This window comes from Colius striatus, chromosome 2 (genome assembly GCF_028858725.1).
Source record: "Colius striatus isolate bColStr4 chromosome 2, bColStr4.1.hap1, whole genome shotgun sequence".
NCBI lineage: Eukaryota > Metazoa > Chordata > Aves > Coliiformes > Coliidae > Colius > Colius striatus.
In genome coordinates, this window is record NC_084760.1 from 34431485 (window position 1) to 34453031 (window position 21547).

At 36.9% G+C, this 21547-nt stretch overlaps 1 protein-coding gene across 1 annotated transcript; it reads left to right on the forward strand.

Annotated features, from left to right (window-relative positions):
* The first annotated feature begins 1250 nt into the window (after positions 1-1250).
* DDX1 (DEAD-box helicase 1) lies at positions 1251-21096 on the forward strand. Its single transcript, XM_010202970.2, has 26 exons — positions 1251-1342; positions 3517-3568; positions 4745-4808; positions 5515-5544; positions 5807-5903; positions 6947-6994; positions 7115-7198; positions 8052-8135; positions 8521-8597; positions 9853-9925; positions 10041-10117; positions 10889-11003; positions 11409-11547; positions 12918-12978; positions 13951-14049; positions 14653-14742; positions 15306-15494; positions 16531-16582; positions 17026-17172; positions 17805-17896; positions 18520-18592; positions 19018-19090; positions 19212-19254; positions 19472-19567; positions 20339-20459; positions 20769-21096. Exons 1-26 carry the CDS (start codon positions 1327-1329, stop codon positions 20897-20899), a joined length of 2223 nt encoding a protein of 740 aa, XP_010201272.1. The 5' UTR covers positions 1251-1326; the 3' UTR covers positions 20900-21096.
* Positions 21097-21547: the final 451 nt, after the last annotated feature.

Sequence of the window (21547 nt, forward strand, 5' to 3'; positions counted from 1 at the left end):
CTTACTGATAGCAAGGCCTGCCTACAAATACATTTTCTCAGAACAACTACTTAATTTGTAATATATTAATATCCATGTCTTTAAAAAAAATTACATTTGCCATTTATCCAAAAGTAAGCAAAATATGTTTGACAGATACAGTGAATAATAGTAAAATTAAAAAAGCACATCAAATGAAGGTACTCCTAAAGGAATTATTAACATAGGGGAAGCCATCACATTGCAAACAGCCTGGTACTAAAGATATAAAACACTTGAAATCTTTTTCTCTGCATGACACCTGGTTTCTGCAGCTTAAGTTAACAATCAATAGAGATCAATGAGTGTTTTAAAAAACACCTTGAAATAAACCTCCAGGGCAAAACTAGTACTCAGATAGCATGAGTCTGGAGAACTACAGTTGCTGTTGTTTATTTGTCCTTTGAACCAGGTGTCTCTGTATCTGAGGCCTGCCTTAATTAAACTTGTGTTTCAAGGTTGAAAACAGTAGGTGATATTTCACGCTGTGCCTGCCACTTAGCAAGCAAATGCAGCATTGATTGGTGGTGGAGCTGTAGAAGATTCATTTTTTCATTTGCAATCTAATTTTGGTTTTATAATAACATCCCAGAGATTCTTATCTTTAACTTCACTAGAAGTTATACTAGAAAAAAAAGAATTGTGCAGAATTCGGGAAAACTTCTGTAAAAAAAAAAATTGGGAGGAATGTATCTTCATGGGTGCACATCTAAAGAGAAGAAATTGAGTGTGTTGAGTCTGAAGGTACTTTTGTTCATCTAGATCCCTGGATACTTTTTGCCAAACACGTTTACTGTAGAAAACTATGCAAATGTGAATTACATGCAGGAAATCAAAAGATGACAGAGCTGTATGCAAATATAAAGCGGGCTTTCACTGTAAACACACACTTTTGGGTTTAAAATACATCAGGTATAAACTAGACTAGCCATTCTGTAAGGGCCGTGGTGTAGCGTTAATGGTTACAGTCTTAAAGATCTCTTCCAACCTGAACAATTCTGTGATTCTTTGACTTCACCCTGTCAAAAGAAGCCCACGTTTTCAGAAAAGTGGTACAGTTGCGAGCAGGTGACCTGAGTGTACGCCAACACTCGCGAACAGCTCAAAAAATAAAAAATCCTCCTAAGCTTTTGCCCTTGCAGTATCAGCTGTAGCGCCACGTCAGAGCACTCGTCCTGTGCCCACAGGGTGCACGAACGGGCCTGGCCCGGAACGCGCGGCGCGGCGCCTCCAGCCCGCCACTCGGCCCCTTAAAGCAGCGGACAGGCTCGGCGCCTGCGTCTTGTGGTGTTCGGTGGCGGTTCGAAGATGGCGGCGTTTTCAGGTACGTGGTGCTGGGGCAGGTGGGAGGTTGTCGACTCTGCCGCCGGCAGCAAAGTGCTGGCAGCACTTCTCGTCTGTGGACCTGCTGGCACCTTGCGAGCTGGCGGCTGTTGATCTCCCTGCGGCGGACGGGCCCTGTCGGCGTCGTACGTAGCTCCTCGGGCCTGCCATCGCTGCGGGCCCATCGTAGTACGCGGCGGACTGGGTAGCAGGGTTAAGATTGAGGGGTCTGCAGGAGTGTAGATGGTTATGCTGGCGCCGCGGGTTTTTGTTGGTCTTCTGGGGTGGTTATAGGAGTGGATTTGCCGGTTTTAGTGCAGCTGTGGTATGTTTAAAAGTCAGTCTCGTTACTCAGGCTGGCTGGTTTCCGTACAGGAGGATGTATCATCATGACTGTTTTGTGCACGGTACTAAATAATAACTGTGTGTTACAAGAGCAGCTATGCTCTGGGATACGGTTTGAAATATGCCTGTGAAGAGTGATGTAAAAAGGTATTGTTGAAGGAGGAAACCTCTCAGATTTTCCCCTGCATATACATATGTGCACATATAGGTGACCAGTGAACATTAGGATACTGTCAAGCTTTAATGTAAAGGTGAGGTTTTTAAAATTTGTTTGTTACAGTTCTTTATCCATGAGGGAAAGTGCTGAAGCTTCTTCCATAGATTTAGAGATGAGTTCAAATGCTAGCCAGCAGAATTTACTTGGTTGTAGTGAAGGAAAATGTCATAGTGCTATTGCCTGCTTATACCTTTGTCGTGTATACAGAATGCAACTGTGAACTAGAAGTATATTAAAAAAAAAAGTAGGGATTTTTGTAAACTTTGCAAGCAATAGCTGTTTTTATTGTTACAGAAAAAGCTTTTTGCTTACGTGGATTGTCTGATTTTGTAGGAGTACAGACTAACACTTCACTATCTTCAAGCTTTCTGAAGTCACATTACAAATAAAACATGTTTCTTAATAGCATTTGTATTGTAGCAAATTGGAAGAATAACTTCTGGATGCATCCATCCATACACGTCTTTTTTTCTATTGCGTGTAGCAACAGGAAAAGGGGTAATGGGATGAAGCTGGAACACAAAATTTCACTGTTCAGGTGAGGGAGCCCTGGCAGAGGCTGCCCAGGGAGAGTGTGTAGTCTCCTTCCTTGGAGATCTTCAAGACCTGCCTGGACACTTTCCTATGTGACTTGTAGATGAACTTCTTTCTGCAGAGAGGTTGGGCTAAATGTTCTCTAAAGGTCCCTTCCAACCCCTACCATTCTATGATATATCAGCCCAGCTCTCTATGTGTGTGGATGTATGTACTATAAGGTGAAACCTGCCACATGGCAGTGTAAAGACTAGCATGTAAAAACAACCTTTAGAAAGGTGCATATTTATACTTAAAGAAATTGATTTAGTGTAGCCTTATGCACCTGAAAAGATAACCAGCAGCCAAATTGTCATTTTGGTTATGTAATAGCATTGTTTAGGTTAAGATGTGCTTTTTTTCTTGCCCTTATTGAATACCTGCAGGTTTTTTGTTGTTTTATTTTAATAGAATTTATCAATCTAAAAATATTATTATGTGACTTAATATTTGTCTAAGGTAAAACCGTCAGACCTCATTATGAGTTTGTCAGATGTGATATCTAAGGAAAATACTTTAAAAGCTGGACATTATTTGTAACTGTATGAAAAGCAAAGCATTGCCTAGTTAATAGTGCTGTAAGTAAGGCAAGATTTGGTGAAAAGCATCTCAGAGTCCTTATATGAGACAGACTTTTTTTCTTTTTTTGAAAACTGTTTGCATCTCAACTGTAGGGAGAGGTAGGATATCTGTGATTACAAAGTCTTCCCTGTTGTTTGGATAGACAGTTTCCTTACATGTGCAAAGGTAGGTGCCTTGCCAGTGAAATGGCACTCTGTTCCCAGTGTGGTGCTTTGCTTCTGTGTCAGCAGTTGCCCCTGCCTGACTTATGCTGCCAACTAGATAGCTGTCAAAACTGTATGTAGGGAAGGGAAAATATTTCTTATCTGTCACTTGAGTTCTGTAGAGCAGGCTGCAAGTGTTGTTGCCAAAAAGGATTTTTTTGGTTTTGTCTGTAGTTGGAATTGTTGACATCTGAAACTTTTTGGGGCTATATTGAGGTAAATAACACTGCTTGTTCCTCTTTTCTTGTTTTACAGAAATGGGTGTTATGCCTGAGATCGCTCAAGCAGTAGAGGAGATGGACTGGCTGTAAGTAGGAATGCATTAGAGCTTAGCAAAATCTAGTTTGCCTTTCAGCAGGATATGAGATGTTCATAGAATCGTATGATCGTGTCAGCTGGAAGAGATCTTTAAGGTCGAGTCTAGCCTTTGTCCCAGCCCTATCAACCACTAGACCATTTCCTTAAGTGCAACATTCAGCCACCTCTTGAACACTTCCGGGGATGGTGACTCCACCACCTCCCTGGGCAGGCTGTTCCAATGCCTGACAGCCCTTTCAGTAAAGAAGTTCCTTCTAATATCCAGCCTGAACTGCTGTCATATTAAGATAAAGCAAATATGTGTTTTCCTTTAACTGTCAGTGCACCTCGCGCACTTTTTGGTGTGACTGAAGAACACAAATTGTGACTACAGTGGTAACACTTAAACTTGGAGAAGCAATGCATGACTGCTTATGCTTCAGTGACATTCATTTGATAAAAGCATCTGTGACTGGCATCTTTATGTTTCTGATTTGTTATGTATTGTGGATTATTGAATGAATTGATGATAGTTTAATGAAAGTTTTCCAAACTATACTCAGAATTTGTATTTTTCAGAGTTGATGCTTCTGTGTTAATCTTTTACAAAACTTGTTCTTCTTGGTTTTAGTTATTAGTTTTGATAAAATATATGACTTCAGAGCTTCTTTGGAATTGTCATGCGAACATTGTCAGTACAGACAATCATAGTGTATGTAGTTCTTTTATTATATACATGGCATTAGCTGTGATTTGTCTGAAAATGCTAGTTGCTTTTACTTACAAATACTTTCTTTTCCAATTTTGAATAGGAATCTTGCAAGTGATGGCTGTATAAATATCTTTAAAAGTGATGCTCACTTGAAGAAAGGAAAGCGGGAAATATATAATTAATCTATTTCTTTTATAGTTTAGCATAGTGATGTGAGATGTAGCCCCCTTGTCAGGTTGCAGCTCATCTACTTGATCCACGAGTTGCTTCCTGTCAAGATATATCTCCTGCTCCAAACTGTTCTTGTAAATGGAATCATTTAAATGTCCTTATCTGCAAGCCAGGAAGAATAGCGTTTAACTGCTATTCCTCATCTTTCAGGTGATCTTGGCTTCTGCAAGTTCCTCTATAAGCAAAAATCTTTTTTTTTTCTACTGATAATACCTATTTCTATTATTGTGTTCTTTGCTGTAGTCTTCCTACAGATATTCAAGCAGAGTCTATACCACTGATCCTGGGAGGTGGTGATGTACTTATGGTATGTATGAAGGATAGCCTTACTCCTGGAAAACCTAGATTTTCTAATTATTGTTTGTGTGGACAATTTCATTCTTCCAGAAGAGTCTGTAGTTAGACTAGGACTCTTGTTCTTCAATAGGAAGTATATTCTTCAGCTAAAAATGTCTTTGAGTTCCTGGTATGTTTCCAACGGTTCTTGCAAATGGGAGTCACTGTTTTTAGGCTTTGCTTCTTGGCTACTTGACTGACATTGCCACAAGAATGAGCATGATCTAACTTCATCTGTTCTGCTTTTTGTCATAAATACCTGACCTAATTCTGCATGGAACATGACTGACATTACCTAAACAAATGCTTCTGTGTCAATAATGTTGAAGATAGCAGATTAGTATACCTTGCTCATTGTGTCCTTTGCAGATTTCTGTTCTTGATTCCATAACCAAAGTAACATTTCCTTTTAATCTTCTCTCGTGCCTCCAAAAAATCAACCATCTATAGATAGTTTTTATGGCGGACTTTTGGGTTTTCATTCTTTTAAGTCTGTTGTCCAGTTTTCCTGTGTTTGTATTCACACTTAATTTGTGTGAAGCAATGGAATTCCTGTCTAAGATTTTCTGTATTATGCAGAAGTAAATTAAACTTAATAAATTAAAATAAAACTGTAGAACAATCCTTACAGTGTAAGTTGCAACTGTGGCTAAATTCTTCAATTTTAATTCCTATAGGCTGCTGAAACTGGGAGTGGAAAAACTGGTGTAAGTAATCAAATTAACAGAAAGTAAAAAGTTTTTAATGGTGAGAGGTGGTGTATGCGTTTGTGCGTGCGCATGTATACAGAAAGAACATGCCTATGTTTGTGTATGTATTTAAGCAGTACTCTTAATAATCTTTACAAATGTATGTGTAGACATGTTTGAAAATGCTCCTGACCCTGGGTATTGTATCTGAGAACTGGCCTGACTGTATAGCTAGAAATATCTGTATAAGTTGTGGAATGAAGGTAACTTTCCATTTTAGGCTTTTAGCATTCCAGTTATCCAGATTGTTTATGAAACACTAAAGGACCAAATGGAAGGCAAGAAAGGGAAAGCAACTATTAAAACTGGTGGGGCAGGTAGGTTGTTTGGCTTTTTTTTTTTTGTCACACTCCTCATGTTTGGAACACTGTTAATTCATGTCAATTTTATCACCTTCCAAAGTAAAGTTAACCTAAACTGCCAGTAGATAATTGCATAATTTGGGATAATGCGAATAGAATATCTTCACCCCATATTTTATAAAACAGGTTTGAAAGCTGAATAACATCTGATTTCCTGCAGATTTGAACTAGTAAACATTGAACTAAGCAGGAAATGCACAGGGCCAGAACCCACTGATAAAGAATGGATTGTAACCATGATAATATCCTCATGGTATTTGAGAGTCTATTGTACATGCACTTAAATAAACTTGCAACTTGAAAGTTAATAACTACATCCATTCTATGGTATTTGTAGATTGAGATTTATGTAAGTGACAGTAGCTGTACAAACACCACTGACACACTGTTACAGAAGTTCTCATCTTTGAGCTTCCTTATAACTATGTAACTACTGCTACAGTGGTAGAATGAAAGAATGTAATGTAAATACAGTCAGTAATCTGAATTTAAATGGCACAGTGTTTTACAAAAATGCTTATATTATGGAACCACTAGACTTTTTTGCAACATGTTATTGGACATATGAAAAATGAAGACAGAAAATTTTTGCTATATGTGCGTGTAGCTTGGCTTTCCAGTAATGACACTGTAACCGATAACCTGAAAAATATCTTAGTGTACACTTACAGCAAAAGCAGCAAATACATCTCAAATTTATTATTCTTAATGAAGTTTTGGATATTTTCTATCTGAATTTGATTATGAGACTTATTTTATAAACATCTTCACTGTTTTCAGTTGTATTCTTAAGCAACTTAATCTGTGTAAAATTGAACTAAATGCATCAGTTCCTCTCAAGCTGTAGGCGTTCATCTTGACCACATATGAATTGCACTGTAACAAAACTGTCTCCCCAGAAAATGAAGTCAAACGTTGTAGAGCCAATGTGAACTTCTAATTTGAGTTTTCCGGTCTTACCTTGTTGTTTTAATGCTTTTTCTGTATTTTAAACATAGTGCTCAATAAATGGCAGATGAACCCATATGATAGAGGATCAGCTTTTGGTGAGTTGTCCTAATGTTTGCTTGGTGAAAAGAAAAATAAACTAGAAGAAAGTACGCATGAAAGTTTCTTGTAAAAACAGAGAGGCAAATTTTTAACTAAAATTGTATTGTAATTTCCAGCAATTGGATCAGATGGTTTGTGCTGTCAAAGTAGAGAGGTAAAAGAATGGCACGGATGCAGAGCAACTAGAGGCGTGACTAAAGGTAGGTATAAAGCTACATATTTTTAAGACTCTTTTAGGAAAGTTTCAACTGAAATGACTGCTTGTCACCCATTGTTCACATAGGTAGTTGCATTTTAAAAGTATCATCCATCTGAAAAAATGTACCATCACTCAGTTTACTACTAAGTGAAGACTTTGGAGTGATGTATACCCCTTTTTTGCTCTCCTTGTGTCATAAATTGCATTTTGCGTGATAGGGGATTGAATTGGAGGACACCAGAATCATAACCAGTATTCATTAAAACGCATTTCATTAAGGTCATATTAATAGGAAGTATCTACTCTACTTTCAGTTGTTTCCTTACAGACACAGGCATGCACAAAATTCGTCATTACTTAGAGCAAAACTTGAGAGTTTTAGGTGGTTGTTCAGAAAGACCATCAGTCTCATTTTGTCACATGTGCAGATAATCCTGCAGTCTATCTGTATGGTGCAGCTAGTTGGATGTGGTTCAGGTTACACAAACAGTTGTTGGTGATAGTGTGTGCTGGTGGTCTTGTACTGATTCAGCAGACCCCTAGTGTTCTCAGTTCACTGAGTCTAGTGAGTTCAGTGGAACCACTGGTCTCTAGCTTACCACTCGTATGGAGCCATTCACACACTACTTCTCAGCATGTACTTTTTCTGTCTTTTGCATGCTGTTCTCTGATAATGTGTTTCTTCACTATGTATGTAGGTAACTGCAGAACCTTTTCACACTAACACAGTGGATTTTGACACTTTCAGCAGGGATAGAAATGTTAGACTTGCATGGTCTTGAAAGCAGTCAAGCTAAACCACCTTGATAAAGCTGAAAATCAGATATTTTAGATTGTTCCTTTCTCTTTTAAAGGGAAATACTACTATGAAGTTTCCTGTCACGATCAAGGCTTGTGCAGAGTTGGTTGGTCAACTATGCAGGCTTCACTGGATTTGGGTGAGTTTCCTTCCAAAGAAGAATCCCACAGTTTTCATGTTTGTGTGGAATGACTGGAATTCTGTTCTGGAAGTCTTGCTGAGTATGGACCCCTTGGAAGGACATAAATATTGGAGAGTTAAAATGTTTTGTACAATGCTTGTTCTTCCTGCAAGATTCCTTTCAATGTTTTTATGAAGATGACTGGAGACTCATAAAATCAGTAAATGTACTGACTAAAAATACTAATTTAGCATATATCAAAGATAGAAGTCTTTAGTTAGCATTGTATATTTTATTTTATTTTTTACGTGATAGTGTTAGAAGCTTTGGTTACCAATATGGAGAGTTAAAAACGTAACCTGTCAACCAAAAGATAAAAAGCTTTACTTGGTCTTGTCTTCAGGCACTGATAAATTTGGCTTTGGCTTTGGTGGCACTGGTAAGAAATCTCACAACAAGCAATTTGACAGCTACGGTGAGGTAAGCATGAATTGCATATTGGTAGTAATGTTATTAGAAGTTTGGCATGTTGATTCTGTGCTCTAATAATCAACTGTCTTTTGCAGTAGTGCTAAGTTTTAAGGGAAGGAAGGCTACTGGGCAAACATACCATGAAACGTGGTAGCAATTTTGGGTAAAAGCATATTAATAGCTTTAACAAAAGCAGTTACTAGCTTAAGACTTGTAATTGTGGCTAGACTGCAAAAGTATTTACTCTTAATGAGAAGATGAATCTTTTCTGTGTGTTACTACAGGTTAGAGGTTAACTGATTTGTTGGATTTCTTTCTTACTTTAATCTTAGCTTGAACAACACTGACCTGTCTGCATATCCTGGGGAAAGTTTAATTGAGGACATCATATAATGTTTACTAGTAGTTTAAGTTGAAATAATCACACAACTCTTAAGCATGCACTTTGGCATATTAATGTAAGATGTAATTAGTCGTTCTCTGTTTCTGGTTATTTAGTTGGGTTTGCCATTAGAACTGTTACCTTAATGTATGCTTCTGAAAATGCTTACCAGGAATATCTGTAGGTGGTTTTCTGTAGTGTGTCAGTTGAGACTTCAGATGTTCAAGCATAGTTTATATAAAGATGAATAATACAGCAGAAACTCAAATCCTTCTGTGGTATTAATGAACTTGCAAGTTTTATTACTATTTTAGCTTTTTTATAGTGACCTGTGAACTGTTGAATTAGAAGCACTTTGTAATATACAGATTTTATTACATATACCTTTACAATGATTGGATTTCAGGATGTTTAAATGAAGTACTTAAGTATACATAAAATATATCTAATACCTCCTGAAAGAGTTAGAGGTTTTTATATAGTCAAAATACAGATTTCTGTTACCATATTTGGTGCTCTAAGCTTAGCTTTATATTGGCTGATACATGCATGATTCAGGCACTTTTCCATAAAAGAGAATACTTTCATTTAAATGCTTTATATTCATCACTGTCAGAGTGTTTGGTATTCAAGTAATTTTAAAGCAGCAATAAATGTTTAAATATCTATATTAAATCTTCAGTAAGCTGCCTGATTTGTAGTCAAATAAAAATGTGTGTGGTGTCTGCGGTTGTATTATTGGAATAAATTTAACTTGCTTCTCTCAAAAATTAGCATTTAGTAAGGAGAAGTGGGAAAAATGCAAAAGTTGACAGAATATAAGCACTAAGTTTTCTTAATACACTGAACGCTAAAACCTCAACAAACTTCTTTTGGTTATAGGAGTTCACTATGCATGATACAATCGGGTGCTATCTAGACTTAGATAAAGGACAAATAAAATTTTCCAAAAATGGTAAGTTTTATTCCCTTTCTTCTTCATAATTTCATTGGGATGTTTGCACTGGGAGAGGGGCGGGGAGACAAACATGCACACATGTGGAGTCTGATTGAGCTAACTGTGCTTTCAGGGAAGGACCTTGGCCTTGCTTTCGAAATCCCACCGCATATAAGGAACCAAGCGCTTTTTGCAGCTTGTGTACTGAAGGTAACTTAGGAATATCACAAATGTGCCAGATCGTGAAAGTTCTGATAACTTGCTCATTTTGTGTAAAATTTACATAGACACCTATGGTTTCTGTAGTTTTGCTTATACATTTTTGTTTCCTTTGGTCTACTACTATTTCACTACAGAGCAGTCACCATAGTGTGTTTGTTTTGACCAATATGCGTCAAGTCTAAATATCAAATGTTTAAATTCAAATTTCAGTATTTAAACTTGAATATAGGGGTAGAATAGCATGGATAACTAATTTGATATGTTATGATTTCTCAGATATAAGCAAATTATGTGAAAGTACCGAAATTTCAGTTCCATTTATTCTCAGCTCAACATTGGAGTAGTGTAGTAGTATGTCTTCCTGGAGTTAGTCTCTCTGGGATGATCTGTTACCACATAAATTTTTTTATCAAAATCTTGTGGTATTCAGAGAAACGTACAAGTCCAAAGACAGCGCTTTGTTTCCTAATTTTGGATTGTCATTGGAAATGACTAGAACATACTTGGAAACCTTTTTTGAACTTATCTGTAAATGTAGGAATACTTTGATGGAGAATAAAAGTTAGAGTTAGAACCATACACAAAATGTCTGGCAGGTTTTAGACAACTTGGAAGGGAAATGTATAAAATAGGAGAAAACACCACCTTCCCTTCTACCTCCTCTAGCTATTTGTCCTGAAGAAATATATTATGGAATTGTTTCTTACTGTGCGTTGTCTCTTGAATCTGTCTGTATGACACAACTTTGTTAAAATCTAGAATGCTGAATTGAAATTCAATTTTGGTGAAGATGATTTCAAGTTTCCACCGAAAGATGGTTATATTGGTCTTTGCAAGGCTCCTGATGGCAGTGTTGTAAAATCACAACACTCAGGTAGGTTAGATTTTTAAACTTCTCTCAGTTCTGTATTCAGATTGTCTTACAGACCATTTTTTGATCAGTTTAGTTAATTCATTACTGCTGCATTCAAGTTCTGACAAAGATCTTAATTGGTATCAATATTAGTTCTTTTTTTTAAAAGTACTAAACTCGTGGATTGTGCAATAAAATCAACTATGCAGCTTGGGCAGTATAACCACTGTCACGGCAAGATTCACTTGTAATCTCTGAGTAATCTGAAGCTATTCATAATTGAACGAACAATAACGTTACCCTTTAATAGACCATTTAGAATTAGGAGGTTTTGGAATATTATTAGAACATCCAAGTTTGTTTCCAGTAAGAAAATTCCAGGATAGGAATGTAGTTTGTCTTAATGACATTTTTTTTTCCACATAGGAAATGCACAAGTTGTTCAAACACAGAACCTTCCAAATGCTCCAAAAGCATTGATTGTAGAACCATCAAGAGAGCTGGCAGAACAAACTTTGAACAATGTGAAGCAGTTTAAAAAATATGTTGATAATCCCAAATTAAGGTAACAGCACATCTGTTATAATTGTATTTATATTTTTGTCCATGGACATGACTTCACAGGGGAATAGAGAGTGTTCCACTTAGCTACAGAGTAGACCTTATTCTGCAGCACTACTGATAATAGCCTCAGTAATATCCGCTACCAGACAACCTTCTGAATTTTCAGTTAGTCAGACCAGATTGGACTTGAGAGCTGTCTTGTGGAAAAGGACCTGAGGGTGTTAATCTGAGCCAGCAGTATACCCATGTGGCCAAGAAGGCCAATGACATCCTGGCTTTTATCAGAAATAGTGTGACCAGCAGGACCGAGGAAATGATTGTCCCCTAGTACTCAGCACTGGTGAGGCTGCACCTCAAATACTATGGTCAGTTCAGAGCCCCTCACTACAAGAAGGACATGGAGGTGCTGGAGTGTGTCCAGAGATGGGCAATGAAACTAGTGGAGGAAGCTGGGGATGTTTAGCCTAAAGAGACTGAGAGGAGATGCAACCACTCTTGATAACTATGTGAAGGGGAGTCAATGAGGTGGGAGTCAATCACTTCTCTCCAGTAATGAATTATAGAACACAAAGAAATGGGTTCACATTGCACCAGGGGAAGGTTTAGATTGGACTTTAGGGAAGACTTTTCCCCGAGAGAGTTATTAAACATTGGAACAGGCTGCTCAGGGATGTGGTGGAGTCACCATCCCTAGCTGTATTCAAAAGACATGTAGATGGAGTACTGAGGGATATGGTTTGGTTTAGTTTAGTGATGGTTTTTCTTCTCTAACAAAATATATTGAAGGTCTGCTTTGTTATATTATTACACTCCTGGGGCAGAGTGATTTGCATGAGGATACAATTCTGAAAAATAAAATTTACAAGCTGCTTTGGCCTAAAGTTATTTATTTTTAGACTATGCTTATAAAACTTCTACAGTTGTCTCCACATTCTAAATCCTGTCAGTTTACAAGAGTGTGTTTACTTGAATTGCAGGGGAGTAGCAATGGTGAGAGGCAAGTTATGATGTAAGGTTGATTTAGTTTACTGGTATTTGCATTTCAAGCTTTCAAGAACACAGGAAGCTCATTTAGCCTCTATTTGAGATTTTGGAGGAACAGATTATTTTTTAAGGTGGACTTAGTTAAGGTGTTAATGTGTTTAACACAGCAGCAATGAAGTAAGTTTAAATATGGTTTGATAACAAAACTTCATGAACTAAAATACAGTTAAATTTCAACTTAACCTTTCCCCATTCTTTTGTTCTTAAAATTATTGTTCAGAGGTCATAATTGTCAACTGCTAATAAGAGAGTCAGTGTTTACCAAGATGTTGAATGCATCATCTGAGTATAATCATCAATTATCAAACTATGTTGATGTAATTTTAGGGAACTGTTGATTATTGGTGGAGTTGCTGCAAGGGATCAACTCTCTGTACTGGAACAAGGAGTAAGTTGTATTTTTGTTTATATGATTTAAAGTTTAGGTTCTGAGTAACTCATGTTGCTAGAGAATAGTAATGGCACTTATTGTAACTCCTGTAAACCTGGTGATAAAAAACTGCAGCTGATAGCAAGTTAATGTTGTACTGGTCTAGCATTTGTTGCTTTATTTCTATAGCAATCATCAATACAAGTGCTTATAGTACTTACTCAAAATCTGTTGAAGCCCAAGTGCTTTTGAAAATTTTTAAGTAAAGTAACACTTGCTATTTGTCCTTAACTAAGGAGACATTAACTTCCTCATATTTATGTGAATAAAAGCAGTCTGCTATTATCAAGGTCACCAGCCCTATGTAGAACGAGCCAGTCTGCCTTCAACAGCATGGGATATACAGCCAATTCAGTCATACTGTAGGGATAGCATAGTTATTTTATATTTAAGAGTTACTTTTGGAAGGGAGACCACGTCATTGTTAAGTTTTTCAGGGATTCTAGCTGCCAAAATACACTCCCCTAAGCAGGGTTGAACTGGAAGATCGTTAGAGCTGAGTTTATTTTTATCCCAGTTTTAGAGAAAATGAGCTTGGCTTTGGATAACAGTTGTACAGTTTGGGAGTGGCAGAAGGGAGAAGGATGTCGGGACACAACACTTACAAAATAAGAGAAGGCTTCCTGCCTAAAGCAGGTTCTGCAAATGAAATGGCCATAGATCTGAAATACAAGGAGGTTGTGGGATCTCTGTTTTCAAAGATAATACAAGTTTTTTGGACAGCTACCTAAAGCAAGTTGGAGATCATCTTTGAGAGTAGAAAGCAGATGACTTTGAAATCCCTCCAACCCAAATTACTCTCTTGTTCTATGAAGTTATAATTGATAGAAAATAGGGCTTCAAAGAGATAACTGACTCAATCTTAAATTTAGACAAAGCCAGTAATGCCTATAGCTTTGGGACTAATCCATACTCTTTTGTATTTCATAGGTGGATATTGTTGTTGGAACTCCTGGAAGACTGGATGACCTGGTGTCAACAGGAAAGCTTAATTTATCTCAAGTTAGATTCCTTGTACTGGATGAAGCTGTACGTAGAGAGCTAAGTGATACTTAAGTCCTGTTCTTAAATGCAATGATGCTTCCTAAGAGTCAGTGAAACATAATTGTTCTATAGGATTTGGTACTTCAGTAGTGCAACAGTTGGCTATCTATAGGCTATTCCAGGTTAATCTTCCTGTTTGTAACCACAGTAGTCTATGTATTTTCTTCCTCTATAGCCCTTCTGCTCCGGGTCTGTCCCTGTCACTGTATAGGGAACTTGAAAGGACAAAAACAGCATAAGCTTTTCCGATTACCCAGCAGGTCTTGAAGCCAGCAAATGTTGTAGTCAGTACGCTGTGAAGTGAGTGCCTCTCTCTGACCTGTTAGTACAACTGAATAGTCACAAAGGTGGAATGCCTTAGGGCATTAGCTAGGAAAAGCTGATGAGACAGTTTCTTGTGAAGCACAGCAGCTGTACTTGTAAATACTCCAAATTTTTACTTTCCCCCCTGCCCCCAGCCTCATACTGACTTGACCAGCTAATTAAAGTAGAGAACTTCTGAGACTACAAGTGTATTGCTTAATTAGAGCAAGTGTATAGACTGAGAAATTTAAGAATTGAGGCTTTACTTATTTTATTCCCATGTAGGATGGTCTTCTGCTTCAAGGTTATTCAGATTTCATAAACAGAATCCACAGTCAGATTCCTCAGATAACTTCAGATGGAAAGAGACTTCAGGTATAAAATTTGTCATTTGTGGGGGAGTGGGGTTGTGGTAGTTTTGTTGTTTGGGGTGATACATTTTTGTTGTGCACTGCTTTCAATGGTTAAATATTACATGGCATGGAGCATGTCTCTTTGAAGTATAGTTGTTTTTTATACCTCTTGTCCAAAACTAATACTTGTTCATAGGGTTCATTAATTGCCTGAATATTCATTTTGAGAATCCTAGATCTTGAAGCCTCGTATTTAGCAGTATTTGAGTTATTTAGATACAAATGTATCTGAAAAAAAAATCACTGCATACATTTTTTTTTTCTAATGTGCTAATAATCTTGATTCAGCAGCTCTCCATGATTCTGCTTTCTTCTTAAATGATTGGAGTTCTGCGAGACAATAGTTAAATAACTTATTTTGTATTCTGAGTTTTACCAGCCTGATGGTTCCTGTGATGAAGAAAGTCAGCGACTTCATATTGTGTTACGTTATGCTATTCAACTAGATAAAATTTGTCCAGTTCTACTCTGATCCCTTCTGTTGTAAATATTGTTGATGATATCCATATGGCTTTTTTTCCTCAGGTGATTGTATGCTCTGCAACATTACATTCTTTTGATGTGAAAAAACTATCTGAAAAGATCATGCATTTTCCCACCTGGGTTGATTTGAAAGGAGAAGATTCTGTCCCTGAAACTGTTCACCATGTAGTTGTGATTGTAAATCCAAAAGCTGACAAACTCTGGGAAAGGCTTGGCAAGAATCATATCAGAGTAAGTGGTCTGTAAGTGAAAATTAAGGTTAATGTTTACTTACCTAACTGTGAGAATAGGGGCTTAATATTGTAGGATCTTTGCCAGCTGTTGAAATGCCTTAGTGTTTTGACTTTTTTTTTTCCCCCGTGGTAGTCCATATTACAGTATTGTTGATGTTATGACACTGTCTCTGAACAATTCAGTCATAGAAATGTGATTGAGGAACATCTTGATAGAATAACATTCTGACTTGTACTTGAGAACAATGGCATTGCACTGCTTTTTCACTCATTTCACAGCCAATGATCTGTGGCCTAGCTGTAGTTAGTACCTGTCTTCCCTGATGGTTCAGGAGGCAGTCAACCTTCTAACACAGATTTGTTCTGTAAAGTAATTTTGTCTCTAAACTATGTGAGATGAGCAACTTTGAGGAATGGGTTTAATCTCAGACTACATTTGAGACTCTAGTTTAAATTTTATATTAAACTGATATCTAATCATGTGAGAAGATGGTGATTGTTGTTGAAGTCTTTAGTTTGATTTGTGAGTAATCTGGGATGGTATTTGATTCTTAGTAGCTCTTAAGAAGTTATAATCAATTGATTTTCTTAACCTCTCATTATCTCTGGAACCTACCTTTGTGAGGTCTTTTAGAATTTGTTCATTAAGTCTTAGCATGAGTTTATTTGTCTTGTTTTTTCGGTTTGTATCTAATTGAGCCTAGCATAGGGGAAAAAAGATAAGGAATAACTGTGTATGATTTAGCCATGTTTATGGTACATTGTCTTCACGTTTTATGGTGTTTTAAACACAGCAGTGAAATAAAAACTGAAGATGGCTTCTATCCAATGTCTAAATAAATAATTATCTTTTTTTTATTAACAAGTTTTGTGTGCTTATGCTTAAGACCTTTTCTTTAGCTAAGTGTTGATTAGCTTATCTGTTGGGAGAACAGAATACTAAGGTTACTTCTAAACTTTATTTAATTTCTTTCTCCGTGAAGTATGGACTAATGACTTGAGGTGACTTATTATTTATGGGTTTTTTTCCCTAGACTGATGAAGTACATGCAAAAGACAATACGCGACCTGGTGCTAACACTCCAGGTAATCAACACTCCGGGTGAAGTAATAGCTTGTGGAATAAGCTTCGTAAATGTTATGAAGTTAAGCTAAATTGTAGTAGATGTCCTTGAGCCATGTTTCTCTAAAACGTTTATTTCCACATTTTTGAAGTTGTGAATATGTTTCTGTAACTAGGGGGGAGAGAAAAAGACTTGAGTATATGTTTTACACATATATCAACAACGGGTAATTGGTGTGTATAAGGAACCTGGAGCTCCTCAGTAGTTCTGTTCTTTTTGTGTTATATTATCTTGGAGCAGGGGAGCATGAGGGGGTGAGTGAAAGGAAAAAAAAAGTCTAGCTCTCGTGCTGTGCCAGTAAGTTTGCCTACTGAAAGGCTAGACAAAACTTGAAATGTATGCTATTCAAGCACTCGTCATATTTTTAAACAATTCAAGTGAAATTACCTCTTGACTTTTGCTTAGAAATGTGGTCGGAAGCTATTAAAATTCTAAAAGGAGAATACACTGTTCGGGCAATAAAAGAACACAAGATGGACCAAGCCATTATTTTCTGCAGGACTAAAATAGATTGTGATAACATGGAGCAGTATTTCATCCAACAGGGTGGAGGTAATATTTTTCATGAAAACCTTATTCTTATCACTTTCTTGTGTGATGGAGGTTAGCAGATTTTTGACTCTTAAGTTTTTAACATACTGACTGGGCACAGAAGTCAGAGTTTAGTAGCAGGGAGCAGCAAAACTGCCCTTTGTAGCAGGAGGAAGTGGATTGTCATGTGCCTGTTACAGACATCTCTGAAACGACTGTAAGGAACCTTTTGTGTACCAAAATTTGAACTAGTGAGAAGAGTATATGGTGCAGGAGACCCGGGAAGAAATGTGTGTACAGAAGTACAGCCATGAGGAATCATGGAAGGAGAAATGTGAGAGAAAATGCAGGGGAGACACCAAAAGGGCGAGGAGAAAGGTGAAGGCACACATTTAGAGAAACAGGGAAGTTTAAACTAGGTGCAAGTGAGGAGCCATGCCCACTGGGGAGGGGGAAGGGGAAAGGTGTTTGTTGAATTTTTGTTTTTCCCAAGTGCCTGTATGAGTAATTAGAAGTTTATGCTAGGGGAATTTCACTTAATTTATTACCATTTAAGTCAAGACTTCTGCTTACAAAATGTAGTCTTTTCCAGTTTTGTGTGGTGTTGTCATAACTTTATATATGATGTTATTAATACATAGCAATTCTTTCAGGCCCTGATAGGAAGGGACATCAGTTCTCGTGCGTCTGTCTACATGGTGATAGAAAACCTCAAGAAAGAAAACAAAACCTGGAAAGATTTAAGGTGATACAGCAGATTCTTGAAGGCTTTTCTCTCACTTCCTGATGTCTGGAATGATATTAATTTGTGTTGCAAATTGAACTAGATGATCTCTAAAGGTCCGTTCCACCCCCTACCATTCTGTGAATCTCCACTTAAACTGTGTTCCAATGCTCTAAGACTCACTTCCTAAACTTGTGTGCACATTTCTGTGGGTGGAAATCTATACTGTCAATATGACTTCAATGAGGCTTTCATTGAGAGGAAACATAGGCTTAGTTTTACTTGAAACTTCTAATTTACCCTAAAATTTAAGCTCTGTAACAGATTGCATGCTTTTTTTTTTTAAGTGTCTGGTCCTTGAGTGTTAAACCCATAAGTGTTTAAATACTAGACAGTTTGGTTTTAAGCCATTCATCTACTTACATTTGCTTTATGGTGTTGGGGAAAGAATTAAGGATGTAAATTGACTGAGATATTCATGTTTCAAAAACACTGTTACACAGTGGGAAAAGCTTTATCTGAAGTGTTCTTAAATGCAGAGAGACACTTGAAGGTGAAGTAAATGCAAAGGACTGCTGTTTCATTGCCTGGGACTTTGCTTGGTTTATTTAGCATAATGCTTCTTCGTTATTATGTTTTCATAGAAGGGAGATGTCCGTTTCTTGATCTGCACAGATGTTGCTGCTAGAGGAATTGATATTCACGGGGTTCCGTATGGTAAGATATAACTTTTAAACTAAGCTGTTGAATTGCATATGGTTTCAGTATATTTGCAGTCTTGTCAACTGGTTAAAACAGATATATGACTTACAGCTTTACTTCTAAAAGTTGTAGGCATTAAATGCTTGAAGTAGGTACTTTTTAATTTGATTGTTCACCGTGCCTGCTTCAATACCTGATGATGTTTTGCATTGTTTGTTTTTTAACTTTTGTCAAAAAGAAATCATGGAGAAAACAATTTCATAGTGGAAGTGTTAAGTTGTAGGTATTGCAGATAATGACATCTGCTGTAACTGAACATGAAGTGTATATATAGGCTAAAGAGAGGAATTGCAGCAATAAAAATCATTTATTTTAGGTGTCTGGTCATCTATATTTCTTTTAATCTTGTATTCTCTGTGGATTGTGTGTTTTTTGTACAGTTATCAATGTCACACTCCCTGATGAAAAACAGAACTATGTTCATCGAATTGGGAGAGTAGGCAGAGCTGAGAGGTATGTATGTGTTCAAGGTAGTGCTGTGTTTTTTGGTGAGTGTTTTGATATTGTTGTTTCATAACTTGGCAATAGTTATTGAAATACATTTTCCTTACTTCCTTCTCTCCTAATATTTCAGGATGGGTTTGGCAATCTCCCTTGTGGCAAAAGAGAAAGAAAAGGTAATTATACTCCAAAACAAAACTGAACAGACTTAAGGAAATAAATTTCTTTCCATAACTGATGCCTAACTTCAGTATCTGGCGTTGGAAAACTCCTTGTTCATTTTGCTTAGGTGAAAGAGAATTTAATTAGATACCTGAATTCTTTTGTATGCTATAATTAAAATTAATATACTGAACTATTTCACAAAGTTTAGAAATTGTTTTGTTTTTCTAGGTTTGGTATCATGTATGCAGTAGTCGTGGAAAAGGGTGTTACAATACTAGACTGAAGGAAGAAGGAGGTTGTACCATATGGTACAACGAGATGCAGGTAAATGTTTTGCTTGAGTAGAATGTTCTATTTCCTTTAAAAGATTATGGGATATAGTTCTTGTTTCAATTGTGTGATAGGAAGTACAAGACTAGTTTTGTGTTATTTGTAACCTTTGATTCCATTTTAAGAAGAAATTGAAAAAGTTTGCAACTTACACTTTCTTTTCAGTTACTTGTTTCATTATAAAAGCTTATTTTACTATTCCCAGACAATTGTTTGAGTCTTGTTTTCAACTTTTCTATAGTCTCCCTAATCAGATGCTATTAATATTTACAAGGTGTTACACATTCCTGTTTAGATGGTTTGTTGCAACTTAAAACTGTTGTGCCTCTAACCTAGCAGTAGCATATCACAATAAGTACATTTTGATTGAGATCTGTGTACCAAGTATGAATGCTAGTTAAATTCCCAGTACTTCCTTCTCCCTGCATTAAGAAGGGTGACTGATATAGCATCTATGTCAAAATAAGCTTGGACTGCAAGCTTTTTTTATAATCAAGTAGCCCCACTCACATTAGTAGGCTAGTAAGTAAAACAGAGGTTTAAAATAGGGGAAGGGTAAAAAAATACTGATTTTTAGCAAGTAAGTTGTGTAGTGTGGTTTGGGGAGGGGAAAAAGTGTTGACAATCCTTGGTGTCTCTGACAGAATTGTCTTGTGCATACAGTCTCTGTTGAAACTAGCAGAATGTGACTGTTCATAACAGTAGTCTGACTGAAGTATTAGACTGTAAGAGTATTTTAAGACTGGTGGGTTTTTTCTGTTTCAGTTGCTAGGGGAGATTGAGGAACACTTAAACTGCACTATTGCCCAAGTTGAACCAGACATAAAAGTACCAGTAGATGACTTCGATGGAAAAGTTACATATGGGCAGAAAAGAGCTTTGGGTGGTAAGCAACAGACTACTCTTGAGTTACTTTGTGGTGTAATGGTCAGTTTCTTGGTTGTCTGTTGTGTAACTACAGAAGGATAGATCAAAAAAAATGCCTACTAGTTCTTTCCTGTCTTCTACATTTGTTACATACAATCTGTGGGTTGCAAGTGACCAAAGTCATACATACATACTATGCCTGTGTGTTCTGTTTTGTGCCTTTTTTTAACAACCGAACAAAGTTAACTTTCTGAATGATGGGGGTTGAGCATTATTACGCTGAAAAATGACTTTGAACACATTATTTAGGTTGTGTCTCTTTTGGCAGGTGGACTGTATAAGGGCCATGTGGATATTCTGGCACCTACAGTACAAGAGTTGGCTGCCCTTGAAAAGGAGGCTCAGACATCTTTCTTGCATCTTGGTTATCTTCCTAACCAACTGTTCAGAACATTCTGATTGTGTCACACTTGAGACAAGGCTTGAGTTAATAAATGCTGTACCCTGCAACTACAAAAAATCCCATACTGCGTCTGAGTAGGAGTAGTTAGAAAAGATGAAAAATTAATTATACTTATTGCATGATGAACAGCGTGTTTGGCATTAACTCTCTGTTAGCTGTTGTCTTGATAAAATAAACTAGTCAAAGATTAAAAGGCTTCATTTGCTCTTCTTTTGCCTTGAGGATTAATTTACAGAATCATTCTTTGCGTAGCTCTTTGATTTACTGGAAATACAAGTATAGTTAAGCAAATCTGGAAGAAGGAGAGTTTAATTCTCTGCAGAATATGTGATAATTACTTAAGTATGTGTACTATGGTTTTTTGGATTTTTTTAAAATGCTGGACTCTCTAGAGATGCATCCATCTTCATACAGCTGTACATATTTGAGATATTGAAGAAAAAAACCCAAACCTTCTCTAACTAGGCATTTGAAGTTATAGTTCTGTAATATTGGACTTCTTGGAGTGAATATGCCTTAAATTTCCAAGGCTATTCTTATACAAGGATTTATACAATACTCTGAGTTCATAGGAAACCAACATACTAGTATCAAAGCAGTTAATAAATTTTCAGGAAAAGGATTTTCATGCATTGATACAGATT

Excerpts from the sequence above, each read along its gene's own strand:
- DDX1 (XM_010202970.2), top strand. Across the intron at positions 6,995-7,114 it reads TGATAGAGGATCAGCTTTTG|CAATTGGATCAGATGGTTTG; the intron begins GTGAGTTGTCCT and ends TGTAATTTCCAG. Across the intron at positions 8,136-8,520 it reads GCAGGCTTCACTGGATTTGG|GCACTGATAAATTTGGCTTT; the intron begins GTGAGTTTCCTT and ends TCTTGTCTTCAG.